Below are 17,041 nucleotides of genomic sequence, written 5' to 3' on the forward strand. Positions count from 1 at the left end.
TTGGAAAAGGGATCTGGGAATTTTTCCTACCGTTCTCAGGCCAGGCTCCTCTTCCCTCCACGCTCCTGGTCCATACTGCTGCTAGGTGTGTACTATTTTAACACAAAATTATAAAGGAATCATTTAGGGAGGAAACCAGGGGGTCTTTATCTTCCATACCTGTTTCTTCATCCCTAAGACCAGGCTTATTTTCCTGCCAGGTGAGGTTTGTCCTCTCTTTGGTAACTACCAAGGTTTTCCCTGGCAGGTGCTACAGAAGGCAGAACACCACTTTCCAGGTCTCACCTGCGGTGGGAATTGACCTGCAGAGCTGCAGCTGCATTAGAAATTCTGGGTGATATTGGGTTATATTCTGGGTTATACAAGTCTGATGTCCCCAGGGCCTCCTCTGGCCACAAGCTGCTTCATTTGAGTCACTTAATTCAGCTTAAGCCTGGCTTTTGCAAAACCATAATGATCCCAGCTGAAATAAATACTCAGATTCTGCAGTGGCTTAATTCCATTAAAGCACTACCCAGATCCTTTTGTAACCTGGCCGTTAAAGTTCACCTAAATAAAGGAAATGGGCTAATTGCTTTCAAAATGCGATTTTGAAAGTGACCGGCCAGGATTGATCCTTGCAGAGCGACTGCAGGTGCTGACAGAGCACGGTGCGGCCCTTGCTCAGTGAGGAGCCCCAGAGCCAGGTTCCCAGGCCGTGGCCCTGGCCCAGGACACCAGCTGGGTTTCGTAAGCGCCGCGGAGCTGGGAGCAGGCAGTTACACAAGCGTGTCCCGGCCGGTGTCACGGCAGGACAGACCCGAGCAGGGCTCACGCAAACCGTCCCTGCCGCGGGACGCTGCGGCTGGTGGGCGATTAGAGCTCAGCTGGCTCCTTCCCCGCAAACCAGACACGTTATTTCAAGTTGGACACGGTTCTCTCTAACTTAACAGTTCATTTTCACAGTAATGGGTGCACCCTCACCAGCCTGCCAAGGCCAGCGGGACTGCGAGGATGTGAACTGGGGACAGAAAGGTTCCCGGTGTTGGGACAGTGCTGGCGGCCAGCGGGCCGTGACTCAGCACAAAGAGCCAGCCAGGTCCTCAGCAGTGCTGAGCTCGGGATAAACAAACTCACCCTTTCACCCTGACCTCTTTAGCAAATGAAGAGACCCAAAAAATCGAGGCCAAGGCACTTAAACCATCTTTCACTGGTCCCTCTTGACCCCACCCCATCTGAAAAAAACATTATTCCTGTCTCTTTTCAGCTGGGCAGAAGCCACACAAAGCCCCACACCTAAACCAGAAGATACAAGACCCAATACCCCTAAGGACAGATATATTTTTAATTAATCATTTTTCCATTTCTGAATTACCAGCTGCAAGAGGCTTTCAGATCATTTAAAGCCCGTGTCTCTAAGAGGCAGAGCTGACTCATCAGGGAGGCACAGGATGTGTTCACTTACGGGACCTTGTGGGAATTACCGGGCTCCCGGGCTCACATCACTTAAAGCCAAGATTCCCTTGGACCTGGTGTCATGGAAGGGCAGTTCCGGCACTAGCTTCCCCCTTCACTGACAATTCTCAGAGATGCCAGGAGCCAGGAGAGATTTTATTCCTGGAGGACAGCAGCCACCAGAGCTCTGCCAGCTCTGCGAAGGGACAGGGAACAAATCTGTGGGTGAAACAGGCTGCATTCCAAACACCCCCGGGACTGCAGGCTGAGCCCCGAACTGCTCCTGTTCAACAGGCAGAGCCTGCTCTGGCGCCTGCACATCACCTGTCCTTGAGTGCTCCGTCCTTCCCACAGGATGGCACTCACCGGGGAGCAAAGAGGGCTGTGGGCACCAGCGTGGGATTTATCCTCGAGTTTGTCGGCAAGAGTTCAGCCGGCTCTGAGGCAGGGATTGCATCATGCAGCACCACAGCAGGTCCTGCAGTGATGTTGTCACACAAACGAGTCACCAGCAACTCTGGCCTGCGGGACTTTGCTGGAGGACGCTGAAGCTGGAGCTGCCATCTCATCCCAGCCGTGCACCCCCAGTTCCGCTGCCCGCGGGGGCTGGCGGGCCCGGGTCAGAGCCCGCGGTGCCGGGGGTCCGTGCGGGTTTCGGAGGGGCTTCGGGAGCCATCTGCTGTCATCAGGCCAGATTACAGCGAGGGGCACCAGCAGGGCTCCGCTCCCTCCCACCCGCGCACGGACGAGCTTGAACCACCTTCCCGGGACCACTGAGGTCGGAAAAGACCTCCCAGATCATCGAGTCCGACCTGTGACCGATCCCCGCCTCGTCAACCAGTCCAGAGCACTTAGTGCCATGTTGAGCCATTCCTTGGACACCTCCAGGGATGGGGACTCCACCACCTCCCACCTCCCTGGGCAGCCACTGCCAAGGTCTAATCACCCTTTCAGTGAAGAAACTCCTCCCGAGAAAATACCCAAATTGAACTACAAGCAGAAATAAGAGCCCCTCAGGGAGATCACCACCTCACCCAGAAGGACTCGGGGTTCTCCATAGGAAACACAGTGCTTCCAACACATGGAATGACTCCACTTGAGGGTCTGCACTGAGCAGAGATGGCATCCCAGCCCCCCCAAACCCATCGGGTCCTGGCATTAATCCCAGCTCTCACAGGCCCAGGTGGAAGCAGCAGGGCACTCGCCCCCCTGCTCGGAGAGCCCGGCGGAGCTGCAGGGAGCGTGGCAGAGGACGGGGAGGTGCTGGGTGCTCGCGGTGCTTTGGGAACTGAGAGGCTTTGTTCCTCTGCAGGCAGCAGAGTGGCACAGGGCCTGGCATGGCACCGTGCCCGTGTCCCAGCCTGCCGCTGACCCTGGCATGACGAGCGTGCGAGCCACACCAGGATGGGCAACCCCGGTGGGCTCACGATGGGGAGGGTGAGAGCCGCAGGGCTTCAGCACGGCGAGTGTGCAAGGCACAGCCTGCCAGCAAGGAGTGTGAGTGTGCAAGGTGAACCCCTCTGCCAGCACAGTGACTGTGCAAGGTGGGCCCCTCTGTCAGCACCGGGAGTGTGCAGGGCACGTCCTTCTCCGGCACGGTGAGTGTGCGAGGCACGCACAAGGCGTGTGCCAGGCGTGTGCCAGGCGTGTGCCAGGCGTGTACAGGGTGTTTGTGCTCCGGGTGTCTGCGTACAACGTGTCTGTGTACGGGCTGTCTGTGTCCCAGGTGTTTCTGTGTCCCAGATGTTTCTGTGTCCCAGGTGTTTCTGTGTTCCAGGTGTTTCTGTATCCCAGGTGTTTCGCTATCCCAGGTGTGTCTGTGTCCCAGATGTTTCTGTGTCCCAGGTGTTTCTGTATCCCAGGTGTTTCTGTGTTCCAGGTGTTTCTCTATCCCAGGAGTTTCTCTATCCCAGGAGTTTCTCTGTCCCAGGAGTTTCTCCATCCCAGGATTTTCTCCATCCCAGGAGTTTCTCTATCCCAGGATTTTCTCCATCCCAGGACTTTCTCTATCCCCGGAGTTTCTGTATCCTGGGATTTTCCCTATCCCGGGATTTTCTCCATCCCAGCTGTTTCTCTATCCCAGCTGTTTCCCTATCCCAGCTGTTTCCCTATCCCGGGAGTTTCCCTATCCCGGGAGTTTCTCCATCCCAGCTGTTTCCCTATCCCGGGAGTTTCCCTATCCCGGGAGTTTCCCTATCCCGGGATTTTCCCTATCCCAGCTGTTTCTCTATCCCAGCTGTTTCCCTATCCCGGGTTTTTCTCTATCCCAGCTGTTTCCCTATCCCGGGTTTTTCTCTATCCCAGCTGTTTCCCTGTCCCGGGTTTTTCCCTATCCCAGCTGTTTCCCTATCCCAGCTGTTTCCCTATCCCGGGATTTTCCCTATCCCAGCTGTTTCCCTATCCCAGCTGTTTCCCTATCCCGGGATTTTCCCTATCCCGGGATTTTCCCTATCCCGGCTATTTCTGCGCCCCAGGAGTTTCAGGGTGCCGCGCCCCCCCGGGCCGGCAGGGGGCGCAGGGGCGCGCGGGGCGCAGCGCGCATGCGCGGGGCGGGGCGGGCGGAAGCGCGGCGGAGGGCGAGCGGCGCCCATGGGGCTGCTTAAAGGCGCCGCCGGCGCGGAGCCGCCTCCCGGTCCCGGAGGGACGCGCCAAGCCTGGCTGGAATGAGCAGGTGGGGCGGAACCCCCGGCACTTCCCCCGACACCCCGTCCCCCACGTCATCTCCCTCGTGGTCCGGCACGCGTGACCGCTGCCTCAGTTTCCCCCGGTGTCGGGGGTCGTGCGGCTGCGGTGGGCGTGGAGGCGGCCGCAGGGCCCCCCGGGCTCGCCTCCCGGGGAGGGGGCGCCCCCCCCCCCCCCCGAGACTGCCGGGGCTGCAGATCCTGAGAGAGGGAGGTGTAGGGCCAGGGGAGGGGGCCCAGCCCTGGGCTGGGGGCTCGGAGCTCTGACTGGGGGGGGAAAACCCCTCAGGGGGGCTGCAGGATCCAGGGACGGGGGCAGAAACCGCGTAGGGGTTGGGGCTGCAGCATGGGGGTTCTCCAGGGCAGAGGGCCAGGCTGTCCTGGGGACACAGCAGCGCTGTCCCCCGCTGCTGGGCAGGACGCTCCGTGCCCAGCAGCGGGGCCGCCCGGCGCTGTCCCGCGGGGGAAGGTGCTCACATCCCCGAGGCTGCAGCAGCCCCAGGGTCAAGGGAGAGCCGGCGATCGGCCGGCAGGATTTCCCTCTGCCTCGGGGCCGGAGTCAGCTGGGCCCTTCCAGCCCGGCAGGAGCTCCTTGAGCTTCCCGCAGGCCCCCGTCCCTGGGAAGTGTTTGTGTTCCCCCCGCGGTTGTCCCCATCGTCACCGTGCCATAGCCAGCCCCGCTGACACTCCGGGCGGAGCGGGGCTCTGGGTTTAGGCACGTATTTTACCCTGCGTGGAACAGGGAGCAGCTCCCAGCTGAGAGGGGAGCCTGGGTACAGACGGGAAGCCCCGGAGGTGCCCGGCTGCCCCAGCACCAGCAGAGGGGCCGTGCTGGGGCACGGCACGCATTGGGAGCGAGTTTATCAGGTGGGGCAGAGCTGGGAGCAAGAGATTTCCCCTGGCTTGCGTCAGGCTGAGCAGGAGGGCTGGGTCACGGGCAGGATCCGGAGGCAGCGCCCTGCCTGTGGCACGGTTTTGCAATGGCTCTGGGGCCTGTGGGGCACGTGCCACGCCGTGATGGGCACGCCGGGGGCCTGTGCCCAAAGAGCACCCAGATCCTGGGGCACCGGAGGGGGTGGGTTCAGGACAGGCCCAGCTCCCTGTGGGGCTGGCACATGTGCAGGGCTGGGATGGATCCAGCTCTCCCAGCAGGGCTGGTGCCTGTGCCAGGACAGACCCAGCTCCCTGTGGGGCTGGCACGTGTGGCTTCAGGATAGGCCTGTCCCAACTTGCAGCCTCGGTCACCCAACAATTCCAGAGCCCGTAAAGGAGAGATTTATGACTTCTCTGACCTTGCAAATTGATGAGTCAGATGGTGAAGGTTTTTTGCTGCATTCCCAGGTTTTAAAGAACCCTGCGGGTTCCTAAAGCCTGGAAGCTCTCCTGCTATGGCCCTGTCCCAGCATGATAATCATGCCCAGGCTGCAGCGAGAGGGAGCAGCTGGTGCTGAATGTGCTGAGGGTCACTTCTCCACATCCTTCTGCCTGGGAAGGGTGTGATATCCCCTGCTTCCCGCGGACAGCACACCAGCCCTGGAGGCTGCAGCCTTGCCAAGCCCCAGCGGGATCAGGCAGGAGGTTTCAGATGCCTAAACCCTTCTTGGGGTTCTTGTTGCAAACTCACGAGGGGGATCTCCCCCTCCCTGGTGTCCTGCCATGGCTGCACCGGGCTCTGCTGCCATCCCAGCCAGAGCTGTCGGGGGGCTGTCACAGTGTGGTTGGTCTTTGGACTTTGTTCCTTCCTTTCCTTAATTTTCCAAGTGCAGGGAGGGGACAGTCCTCCTTCCCCAAGGACAGGGAAGGCTGGACTGTCTCCACCTCTCCAGCCAGGCTGGGCCTGCTGCCAGAGTGGGGCCAGGGGGTGTTATCAGGGCTGGGCCGGCCCTGGGAGCCAGTCCTGTCACCCCCCAGGACACCCTGATTATGGGGGGCCCTCGCCTGCCGTGTGCCGCAGCGATAGCACAGCGGGCGGGGGACACCTGTGCTCACGCTGCTGGGCTGGGGATGCTGGGGGGGCTCCCAGGGGACCTCATGCCTGGACAGGGACCCCCCAGCCTCGAGCATCCCCTGCCGTGCGTTGCAGGGGGACAGTGCCATGGCTGAGAAGATGCCACCGAGCCCCGGCGGGGGCATCACGCCGCTGCAGCAGATGCTGGCCTCAGGGACAGGTGCCATCCTCACCTCCCTCTTCGGTGAGCGTGGCAGGGTGGGCACCGGGGTGGGGGGCTGGCACGGGGGGTGTCAGGGCTAAGGGATGGTGTCTTTTTAGTGACGCCGCTGGACGTAGTGAAGATCCGGCTGCAGGCCCAGAGGACCCCCTTCTCCAAAGGTAACCCCGCTCGGGGCAGGGCAGGGGGCTGCAGCCAGGCCCACCGCGGGGGTGTCTCAGCTGGCAGAGCTGGTGGCAGGGATGTCTCCGCTCTGGAGCGTGGGGCCATCGCGAGGTGGCAGGTTACCATGGGCCCCTCGTCCTCACGGGCCCGGGGGCCCTGCCGGGGGAGCCGGGCTCGTGCTTGGCTCTGTCCTTCCCCTTCCACAGCCTGGTGCTGAGGGGGTCAGCGCTGTGCCTGGCAGCCCCCAGCCCTCCAGAGGCTCAGCTTGCTGCAGCTGCTGGCTGCTCCTCCACTGCCTTTGTTCCAGTCTCCGTGCTGCTCCCCTTGGGCTCTGCCCCTTCCCGTGGGGTCAGTGGGCTGGGGCCGGCCCCAAGGGACTGGTTTGGTGACAATAGGAACTGCTTGGGAAGTGGCTGTGGGGACATGCAGTCACCCATAGAGCTCTCCCGCTGCCCAGCTGGGAGCTGTAGCATCCCAGCCCCGCGTGGTGGCATGTCCCCTGTGTGGTTGCTCAGTGTGTCCCCATTGTGTGTTTCAGTGTTGGCAGCGCAGTCAGTGCCCTGGGGCGCTCAGCCGGCCACATGTGAGTACGCCAGGGGCTCCTGCTGCCAGTGGCTTCGCTTTCCCAAGCCTTCATCCTGGTTTGCTTCTCCACTGGTGGTGGCTTGGGCTCCTCTGGCTGTGGGGACATCCCTGCACTATGGGGGCTGACATTGTCCCCAGCCCAGGCTGCCCCTGCAGCCCTGCTTCGGGGCTGGCTGTGCCAGATCTCTGGGGATCTGTTGTGCAGCAGGCCTGGCTGTCTGTGGTCCCCCTGTCTTGTCACTCTGTCCTGTTGCCTCGTCAAAATCCCCTTGGATTTCCACTGCCCGGTGTCCCTTGTGCCTGGCTTGAGAGCACAGTGGAGGGGCTGATGTCCCTGCAGTGCCAGGGCAGCAGAGCCAAGACCAAGTGAGGCATAAACCCTCTCCCGTTGCTGGCAGTGGCTCCTGCTGTATCCCCATCCCTGCCATGGAGCTGGGTGTCCCCATGCCCTGGTTCTGGCCATGATCAGACCCTTGCTGGAGGGTTGTTCCTCTCCTGGCCTTGGTCTTGGACTGGTGCACACTGGGCTCAAGCACCGAGGGTTTGGCTCCTTCCTGGCAGATGTGACAGCTTTGGGATCAGATGTGCTGGGCATGGGGCAGAGGGGAAGGGTCTCCTGTGTCATGGCAGTGCCGTTGTTTCCTGCCCCAGGGAAGTGTTTCCTCTACTGCAACGGGCTCATGGACCACCTGTACGTCTGCCAGAACGGCAACGGCTGCACCGCCTGGTACAAGGCCCCCGGCCACTTCACCGGCACGCTGGTAGGAGCTCCAGGCGTGGGCAGGGCCTCCCCACCCCAGATGGGTGTCGGGGTGTTTTCTGGGGGATCGTTTGTCTTTCTCCCACCTGTGACTCCTGTCCCTGGTGCTCCGCTCTCCCCCCAGGATGCCTTTGTGAAGATCACACGCTATGAGGGCATCAGATCTCTCTGGAGCGGCTTGCCCCCCACCCTGTGAGTTTGGGGATTCTGGCTGCTACCGCCTGCCCAGGCACACAGACCTAGGTCCCAAGCCCCCTGCCAGCCCCCAGGGAGGGCATGTGCCCCTCACTGCCCTTCTCCTCCTCGCAGGGTCATGGCCGTGCCAGCCACCGTCATTTACTTCACCACCTATGACCAGCTCCGGGACTACCTGCACGCCCGGATGGGGAGCTGGAACCACTACATCCCTTTGCTGGCTGGGGCCCTCGCCAGGCGTGAGTACCCCTCCTCTCTGGGGTCCCCCCATGCCCACCCTGTGTCCTGGCAGCAGAGCGTGGCAGGTCTCAGTGCCCACAAGCAGTGCCTGGCTCTCCTGGCACGGTGCTGATGGCTCTCATTCCCTGTGTCCCTTCTGTTGCAGTGGGTGCTGTGACAGTCATCAGCCCCCTGGAGCTGATCCGCACCAAGATGCAGTCCCAGCAGCTCAGCTACCGCGAGCTGCGCGTCTGCATCCAGTCAGCAGTGGCCCAGGACGGCTGGCTGTCCCTCTGGAGAGGCTGGGGACCCACCGTGCTGCGGGATGTCCCCTTCTCGGGTATGCCTGGGGGGCACGGGGAGATGGGGGGCCCAGGGCAGCCCTGTGCTGGTGGGGGAGTGCCCAGTGGTAGCACTGGTGTCTCCTCTCCCCCAGCTCTGTACTGGTTTAACTACGAGCTGGTGAGGACGTGGCTCTGCAGGCAGGCCTGGCTGGACGGGGCCACGTTCATGGTCAGCTTTGCATCCGGGGCCATCTCTGGCACGGTGAGTTTGGGACGCTGGGGCTCCCTTGGTGGGGTTGGCGCCTGTGGGAGGGAGGAGTGGGGCTGGGATGGTGCTGGGAGGTGACAACAGAGCTGGCACTGGGCAGGAACCCCACGTCCTGGCTCAACATCCAGTGTCAACCCCACAGGTGGCCGCGGTGCTGACTCTTCCCTTCGACGTGGTCAAAACCCAGCGGCAGATCGAGCTGGGAGACAGTGAGGTGCACCCAGGTGAGGGGCCAGGCTCCAGGCAGGAGCCTGGGGGGCAACCAGGAGTCCCCATGGGTGTCCCCCAACCCTCACCTGGCTCCCCTCTCTCCCCACAGTCACAGCCTCCAAGCCTTCCTCCACCTGGCTGCTCATGCAGCGGATCCGCGCCGAGTCTGGCACCCGGGGGCTGTTTGCAGGTGAGGATGTGCCCCGGCCCCGTGCTGGGGTTCCGGGTGCCCTGCTGTCACCCCAGGGCTCACGGCGCTGTCCTTGCAGGGTTCCTGCCCCGCGTCATCAAGGTGGCACCTGCCTGCGCCATCATGATCAGCACCTATGAATTTGGCAAGAGCTTCTTCCAGAAGCTGAACCAGGAGCAGCAGCTGCGGGGATTGTGAGCGGGCCTGGGGCAGGGCTGGATGTGGCCGTGCCCAGGGGACAGTGCCAGTCCTGCTCCTGCCAGGTGTCCCGGGAGCGGCGATCCGCACTCGGCCGTGCAGAGCCCAAGTGCCTTCGTTCCTGCTCTGCCTCCCGCTGCCCGCACACGGAGCCAGGGCCAGCCTGGCCCCACTCCCTGTCCCAGCCACTCTGGAGGACATCTGTGCCTGCTGCTGTGACACTGGGGGGAATATGGAGCCCCCCGCACCCATCCCTTGGGGCTGGACAGATGCTGCTGTTGGATTCATGGACACTCTCGCAAGGATGGGGTGTCCCAGGAGACTTGGCCTGGCAGGAGATGGAGCTGGGGCTCTGGCAAGGACCAAACCCCAGACCTCGGGGGCTTCTCTGCCTGCCTGGGCCCCCCAGCCCTGCTCTGCCTGGGGATCTGCCCCCCCCACCAACCATCACTCACACACAGCCTCACCTTGCTGGCTCTGCATGGCATGGGGACACGTCAGGACCCTCTCCCTGCCTCTGGACCTCTCCTTCCACTCGGGATGTCCCCATCTCCTGTCAGACCCTGGGTTGGACAGACCCTGTGTGGGGACAGACCTCAGTGCTGCTCCGGGGGGCCATTGTGGCACCCCTGCCCCATCCTTTCACTGCAAGGGCCTGCCCCAGCTCTGCGGGCACTGCCCCTGTTACCCCGGGACTCACGGAGGGAATTTCTCCTAATTTCTTAAATAAAATAATAGTCTCTTAGTGGAAGGATTTCTCTCTGTGTGCTGGGGGGCTGTTGAGACACCTGTGGGGTGACAGCCACGGCCCTGTTGTGTGGGCACAGTCCTGTCACCCACAGGGTCCCTGCTGGGCGTTCACTGGGGGTTAGGGGACCCCAGGACCACCATCCTCCCCTAGCAGCCCCTGCTGCTGACTGGGCTGGCCCAGCCTTGGTGATCTGCTGTGGCCCGAAGGTGCCCTCCCTGCCCAGAGGGGCTGGAGGAGGCTCACTGAGTGCCCCAAGATCCTTGCCTGGGGCAGGACCTTGTGGCAGGGGGCCACGAGGGGGCTGTTCCCCGCCGGGGAGGTGGGTGACAGGCCAGCTCTGCTTGCTGCGTTTATTGATTCCTTTTGCTCCAACAAGGCAGATGGGGCTGAAATAAAAACCAAAATCACCCAAAACAACCCAAAACCCAGGGGAGGATGGGGAGGAAGGGGGAGGAAGAGTCCTCCTCCTGTTGTGGGGATGCTGCTGCAAGGGGGGACAGGCAGCCCCCCACAGTGCAGGGGAGCTGGGGGAGGCCAGGCAGGCGCGGCCCGGGAGGGCACCAAAGGCTGAGCAGGACGGACAGCGGCGCCACGCCAGACCCTCACCCCGGGAAGGGGCCTGGCCCCGACCCCCCCTTGCTCCCCAGCAGCTGTCACTCCCAGTGTCCCCCCCACCGTGGCACAGTTCATTCCCCCAGTCCTGCACCTCCCATCCCAACAGGTCCGTGTCTCCAGCCGGGGTCCGGGCTGGGGGGGCCAAGGCGCAGCCAGCGTGGGGTCTCAAGACGGGGAGGGGGATGCCCGTCCCCAGCCTCCCCGGTGGGATCGGCGAGTCCCTCGTTGGTCCCGGGGTGGCGAGGGGGGCCGAGCTCAGTCAGTCCTGTGCCATCACGCTGGGCCGGGGGGCGGCGCGGGGGCCGGGGGTCTCAGCTGGGGCTGCGGGTCGGGCTGGCTTCCGTGCTGTCGCTCACCAGGCACTCGTTGGACTTGAGGCTGGCCAGGGACTTGCAGCTGGGCAGGGAGGCCAGGGAGCCGCAGAGCCCCAGCATGGAGGGCGTGGGGTCCTTCCCTGCGGGCAGAGTGGGGAGTCACGGGGGGCTCGGCCTCGTGTCCCAGCCCTGCCACCCCGGGGGGACAGGGACCACCTCTCCGGGGGCGACCTGGCGTCCCTGCACTGCTGGGGCAGCATTCCAACCATGAGGAGGGGGCTGCTGGTGGGTCCTGACACCTGGGTGCATGTGGGGAGACGTGCTGAGCCCCGGGGGCACCCTATGGTGGGGGGGGGGGCTTACCCAAGGGCCCCCAGGGCTCCCCTTCGCGCTTGCCCTCGCCCAGGCGCTGGGAGTCGGAGCTGAGGCTGTTCTCGGCCGAGAGCTGGTCGGTGCTCACGAAGCTGTGCCTGCAGAGGGACAGCTCTGAGCCCCCTGGAGCTGGCACAGCCCTTCTGCTCCTCCCACACCTCGTGTCCCCCCCGGGGTAGGGCAGGGTGCTTCGGCAGGTCTCTGCCCCCACTGTGAGCTTGCCTTCTGTAGAGTTTGCTGTCCGAGCCGCTCTCGTTGCCATTGAGGGTCCCCAGGGAGGGCCACTGGTTGACCAGGGGAGTCACCATCTCCTTGGAGAGCTGGGCCAGCTGTGGGTTCTCGCAGGGGATCAGCCCCGTCCTGCAGCAAAGGCGGGTGCTCAGCACCTGGCACAGCCACCAGTGCCGGGGAGCTGCCAGGTGACACGGCCCACGGGACATGTGGGGCACTGGGGACACCCAGGGCCTGTGGGGCAGCCTGACTCCAGGGATCCCCAGCCCCCCGAGCCCCCTGGCAGTGGCAGTGGGTCCCCACTCACAGCTGCTCCTGCAGCTCCAGGATGACGCCCTCCAGCTCCCTCTTCTCCAGCTGGTTCTGCACCATCACCTCCTCCAGCCGGAGCTTCAGCCGCTTGTTCTCCGCCTCCAGGTCCTTCAGCTGCGACTCCCGCAGCCGCACCAGCTCCTCCAGGTACCCCTGTGTGAGGCCACCGTCAGTGCCCCTGCCACCTACCCAATGTCCCCCGGGCCATCCAGAGTGACAGCGAGCGGGCTGGGCCACCGCAGCAGCAGGATGAAGGGCTGAGGGTACCACCGGGCTGTGGGAGCAGGGATGCAGAGGCGGAGATGCTCCAGACTGGAGCATCCTGGGGAAGGTGATACCCTGACGGCCCCAGCCTGGCTCCCGGTACCTTTTGGGCGTAAACAATGCGGAATTTCTGCTCCATCTTGCGCCACTTGTTGTACCAGCTGTCCTCGTCGGTGACCAGGGGCAGGTAGGGGTGTTCAGGTGAGCTGTCCTCGCTTGTGCTGCTCTCCACGCTGCCCCGCTCCTCCTCCTCACTCAGGTAGTCATAGCTGGGGGGTGTGGGGGCTCAGCAGGGGCTGTCAGGGGTTCAGGGAGCCCCATCGTGGTGCTGGGGGAGAGACAGGGGGATCCCCACCCCAGGAAGGGCACCCCAGCTCTTACCTCTGCGTGAACTTCAGGTAGGGCGTGTAGTCAATGACGACGGGCGTTTTACCGTCCATCACCTCTCCCTTCAGGCAGAAGCTGAGCAGAGGCAGCGAGAGAAGGTGGTCAGGGAGCCCCGAGGTTGTCAGTCGGGGCCTGTGTCCCACTGTGTCACCTGTCCCTACCTGAAGTCGATGGCGCTGAGCCCGATGAGCATCCCCGTGAGCACCGTGGACTCCTCCCGCAGCATGATGGCCCCGTCATCGTAAAACCGCCTGTGGGGAAACACACGGCTGGATGTGCCCCCCCCAGCACCCCAAAACCCACCCCAGCACACCCACACCCCCTGGTCCAGGTGTGGCCATGGCCGGCAGGGCCAGGCGCTGCTCACCTGGTGGTCCGAGTGTCCCGCAGGGCCGTGGAGATGTACTCGGACATTCGCTTCTCCATCAGCGCCACACGGATCCAGGCCCGGCCCTGCGAGGCAGCGCCCCGGGCACTCCTGAGGATGGGGGCTGCCTCGGGGGGGTCCCCACATTCCCACCCGCCCCCAGCACTCTGGGCAGCAGCTGGAGGTCGTGTCCCATGTGAGTTGTGACCCACAGCTGCTGTTGTGTCCCATGGGGCCCTGTGGTGTGGGATGGAGCTGCAGGAGGGCAGGGGGGAGGGAGCCAGGAGGGGGCACAGAGGGGTGGGGATGGGGATGGCAATGTAAATATGTAAATGGGATGGGATGGGATGGGATGGGATGGGATGGGATAGGAATGTAGATGGGTCCATGTACCAGGGTCAGGGTGGAGTGAATGGAAACAGGGACAGGCATAGAAATGGGGATGGGGACAGGGACAGAGACGGGGACAGGGACAGAGACAGGGACAGGACTGGTGCCTTCCTGACCTTGGCCCTGGAGGTGCTGATGTTCTCCATGTTCTCGATGCTGCTGACGCAGTTGTTGGGGACCTTGCTGCAGGCCAGGCGGATGTAATCCCAAAACCCGCGCTGTCCATCAGAGCTGAACCAGCTGACAGGGCCTGCGGGCACCCACGGGCTGGCTCAGGGGCTGCTGTGCCAGCAAAGCCCCCCCACCAGAGCTGGACACGCTTCCCGGTGCCGGCATGTGCATCCCCATCCACCGCGGGACATGGGGATGGGGACAGGGACGGTCCTGGGGGCCACCATTACCTTTGAAGCGGTGGCTGAGGATCTGCTCGAGGATGGCAGCGAAGTTCACGAACTCCTCGGAGGAGTCGTCGATGGGATCCGCCGTGTACTTCTCCAGAAGCGTTTTCACCGAGAACCTGGCGAGGGGACGGGCGTCACGGCCGGGGGGGGGGACACGCAGCCAGCGCCCACCTCCAGCCCTGGCACACGTGAGGCTTTAGCACCGGAGCAAAGCGCTTTTCCAGCTGTTGGCTCCCGCTCCCGGCAGCGGGAAGAGGGCGTCGGGCTGGGCTGTGGCTCGGTGACCCCCCTGTCCCCACGTCCCCGGGGACCCCGAGGGGCGGCCGCTGCTCCCCGCTGTGCAAGTGGCCAGGAAGGGCGAACAAAGGCCCCCTTCCTCCCGGCCGTGCGCAGGCGGTGATGGCTTCCCCTTCCGCCCGGCCGCTCGTGCTCGGGGCACAGCGACGCCGAGGACACGGACACGGACCAGCCAAGCCCAGCAGGACAGGGCGGGATGGGGCAGGTGTTTGCCTGGGGGGCACTGCCCCGTCTGTGGGGTCTGTGGGTCACAGCTGCCTGGGGCGACCCCCGTGACAGCAGGTGGAGGGTGTCCCATCGTGGCACTGAGGTCTGGAGGCATCCTGGTGGACATCCAGAGGGTCTCCATGTCATGGCAACGAGGTCTTTAGATGCCCCATGCCATGGCAAGGAGATCCATTGGGTCCCCATGTCAAGGCAGTGGGGTCTGGAGGTGCCCTGTGCCACGCTGAGGAGCCCCGGGGTCCCCAGTCCCCACCGTGAGGCCCTGGGGGTCCCTGCCAGGTTGCCCGGGCCCTGGTACTTCCCACATCCCCCCAGCCCTGGGCCAGGCTCCAGCACTGTCAGCACCAGCAGCCCCTCACCAGGCCCCCGGGGGTGTCACCCCACCCCTGCAGCCCGGCAGGAGCCACCAGCCCCCCACACCCCGTCCCTGCACCCCATTGCTGCTCCCCCATCCCGGTCCAGCCGGGAGTCTCCATGACAACGCTCATCCTCCATCCTTCATCCCCCATCCCCGCCGCTCCGGGGCCATGACGTCACTTCCTGGGCCCCCGCCCGCATGGGGGTCCCCCAACCCCAGCACCCCCCCCTGCACCCCGCTACCCCCAGCGCCCCCCTCACCCTCCACTCCCCCCTGCATCCCCCCGCCGCCCCCAGCGGCCCCCGACATCCGCGCACCGCCCGCCTCCATGTTGTCACTGTGTCCCCCGCCCCCTGTCTCCCCCTTCGCGACCCCCCCCCGAGCCCCTGTAGATCCCCGCAGCCCCCCCGGAGCCCCCCGGAACCCCCTGGAACCCCCGCAGCCCCGGCCCCACCGCCCGCAGCCCCGCGGCCCCGCAGCTCCGCGCCCCCCCCCCCCTCCTTTCCCGCATCCCCATCCTTCTCCTCCCCCCTCCAAACCTGGATTTCCCCCCCTCAAAAAGCGACTGCAGCAACAACAAATCCCCCCAGAGGGTGAAGGGGCGGCGGGGGGGAGGGATGAACCCCCCACCCTCCTCCCCACCACGGCCCCTCCCCGCCCCCCATCTCCTCCATCCCCACCGGCGGTGGTCTCTTCTCCCTCCCCCCGCTCCTCTCTCCCTCCACCCACCCCCCCATTTTGCGGTGCCCCCCGCCCGGGCTGCCCCCCACCTGCAGACGGTGATGAGGTTTTTCCTCTCCACGGCGATGTTCCTGGAGGAAGCTTTCTTGGAGGAGAGCCCCAGAGCCATGGCAGCCGGCACCCAGCTCGCTTCCATCCAGCGGCCCAGACGCCACGGCCACGGGCGATGCCCCTTCCCCCGTGGGGACCCCCCCACCCCACGGCCGCGGCCCCCCGCACCGCGCAGGCTTTGCTCCGCCGATGCCCACGCCACGGGCCGTGCGCCGCCCCCCCCCCCCCCAAAAGGGATGCTCTCCCCGCCCCCGGCCCCCCAAATCTCTCTCCGGGGGACGGGGGGGGCAGAATAAAGAGGGGAGGGCCGGAGTCCCCCGGGGGGTCCCCACCTGTCCCTCCCGACGTGACGGGCCGCTGCTGGGGGACCCCGTGGGTAAAGCCGCGGGGAGGGGGGCAGCCCCCGGGGTTTGGGGGGGGGGTCTTTTGCCCACCCCAGGCTCAGATCACCACCCCCTGCCTTGCCCTGCCTCAATCCCCTTTTTGGGGGGCTGAGCATCACAACCCCCCTTCCCCCCGGGGGGTCTGCGGGGGGCGAGGGACCCCCTTCGCCGGGGGGCTGACTGTGCTGAGGGGAAACCCCCTCCCACTCCCCCGTTTTTCACTGTGCCTCAGTTTCCCCGTTGTTGTGACAGAGAAATCGGGAGCGGGGGGAGCCTGGTGAATCCCACAGCACACACGTAAACCTCCACGGCCCCCAGATAAATCAGAGTCACCCACAGCGCCCAGACATTCCCCGTGGGGACATGTGCCACCTCCCTGTGCCCACCGGGGCACCACACACCCGCTCTGCCCCTGCCAAGGGGGCCTCAGCCAAGAGAACCCATCACGGAGGCAGGTGGGCACAGTGCGGGGAGGGACCCCCCAAAATCCCCAAGGCTGTGCAGGGAGGGGAGCCCTCGGCAGCGCCCAGATAAGGCCAGGCGCCGTTATCGGGGCACCCAGAGCCAGCACCACCCCCCTCCGCCCACCCTGGGTGCCACCAGGTGCCCAACGTGTCCCCAGCCTGGATGGGCCCCCAGGCTGGTCTGGCACCGTGGGGACAGCTCCGGTGCCACCTCACTGCTGGGGGGACCCTGTGGGAGTCCCCAGGCACCGGGGCTGGGATGGGACTGTGTGTGAGCGCAGGGGTGGGTGTGGGTGTGTGTGCGTGTGCAAGGCTCACCCGCCTCACCCTTGCCCTGGGATCGGGATTTTGGGGCTGAGATCCTTTTAGAAAGGCTGTAAGTGCAGAGACGCACGCGTGTGTGCGCACACGCGTCCACAGGTGTGAGCACAGGTGTGTGCACACGCACACGCGTGTGCCCGAGGGTGGGTACCAACGCAGGCACAGGCACCCCTGCCCTCGTCCAGAGCATTCCACCCCTCTCCAGGGCGCCCCAGTGACACCAATCCCATGGCACGGACGGACACCCTGTCCCCGTGTCCCCCCTGCGCCTCCTCCCCGGGGAACCTCCCCAGGAACCCCCTTTTTTTTCAATTTTTTTTTTTTTTTAAAGAAAACACCCCAACCCCGCGGAAAGGGGGGGGGGGGGGGGGGGGGGACGGGGACAACCGGGGGGATCCCGGGGATTCCCTACGGGGAAACCCGGAGGTAAACAAGACTGG

The 17,041-nt window shown here is 64.5% G+C and overlaps 2 protein-coding genes across 4 annotated transcripts; one reads left to right on the plus strand and one right to left on the minus strand.

Annotated features, from left to right (window-relative positions):
- Positions 1-3,975: 3,975 nt before the first annotated feature.
- Positions 3,976-10,102, plus strand: SLC25A39 (solute carrier family 25 member 39). 2 transcript variants are annotated; one of them, XM_068211964.1, is made up of 12 exons: positions 3,976-4,105; positions 6,199-6,307; positions 6,385-6,444; positions 6,987-7,031; positions 7,685-7,794; positions 7,918-7,985; positions 8,103-8,227; positions 8,374-8,547; positions 8,644-8,753; positions 8,902-8,983; positions 9,079-9,159; positions 9,239-10,102. In XM_068211964.1, exons 2-12 carry the CDS (start codon positions 6,211-6,213, stop codon positions 9,355-9,357), a joined length of 1,071 nt encoding a protein of 356 aa, XP_068068065.1. In that variant the 5' UTR covers positions 3,976-4,105; positions 6,199-6,210; the 3' UTR covers positions 9,358-10,102. The 2 variants fall into 2 exon arrangements, with proteins under 2 accessions (XP_068068065.1, XP_068068066.1); XM_068211965.1 differs by lacking the exon at positions 6,987-7,031.
- A 342-nt stretch (positions 10,103-10,444) lies between these two features.
- Positions 10,445-15,637, minus strand: RUNDC3A (RUN domain containing 3A). Of its 2 annotated transcripts, XM_068211949.1 has the most exons (11): positions 15,412-15,579; positions 13,762-13,877; positions 13,477-13,610; positions 12,971-13,056; positions 12,765-12,854; positions 12,598-12,678; positions 12,320-12,485; positions 11,948-12,105; positions 11,632-11,769; positions 11,401-11,507; positions 10,445-11,177 (listed from the first exon to the last, which is right to left on the minus strand). In XM_068211949.1, the coding sequence occupies exons 1-11, from the start codon at positions 15,516-15,518 to the stop codon at positions 11,035-11,037; spliced, it is 1,326 nt and encodes a 441-aa protein (XP_068068050.1). In that variant the 5' UTR covers positions 15,519-15,579; the 3' UTR covers positions 10,445-11,034. The 2 variants fall into 2 exon arrangements, with proteins under 2 accessions (XP_068068050.1, XP_068068049.1); XM_068211948.1 differs by lacking the exon at positions 11,401-11,507 and having other exon boundaries at positions 15,412-15,637.
- Between the last annotated feature and the right edge of the window lie 1,404 nt (positions 15,638-17,041).

Source organism: Anomalospiza imberbis, chromosome 22, assembly GCF_031753505.1.
Source record: "Anomalospiza imberbis isolate Cuckoo-Finch-1a 21T00152 chromosome 22, ASM3175350v1, whole genome shotgun sequence".
In the NCBI taxonomy this organism is placed as follows: Eukaryota; Metazoa; Chordata; class Aves; order Passeriformes; family Viduidae; genus Anomalospiza; species Anomalospiza imberbis.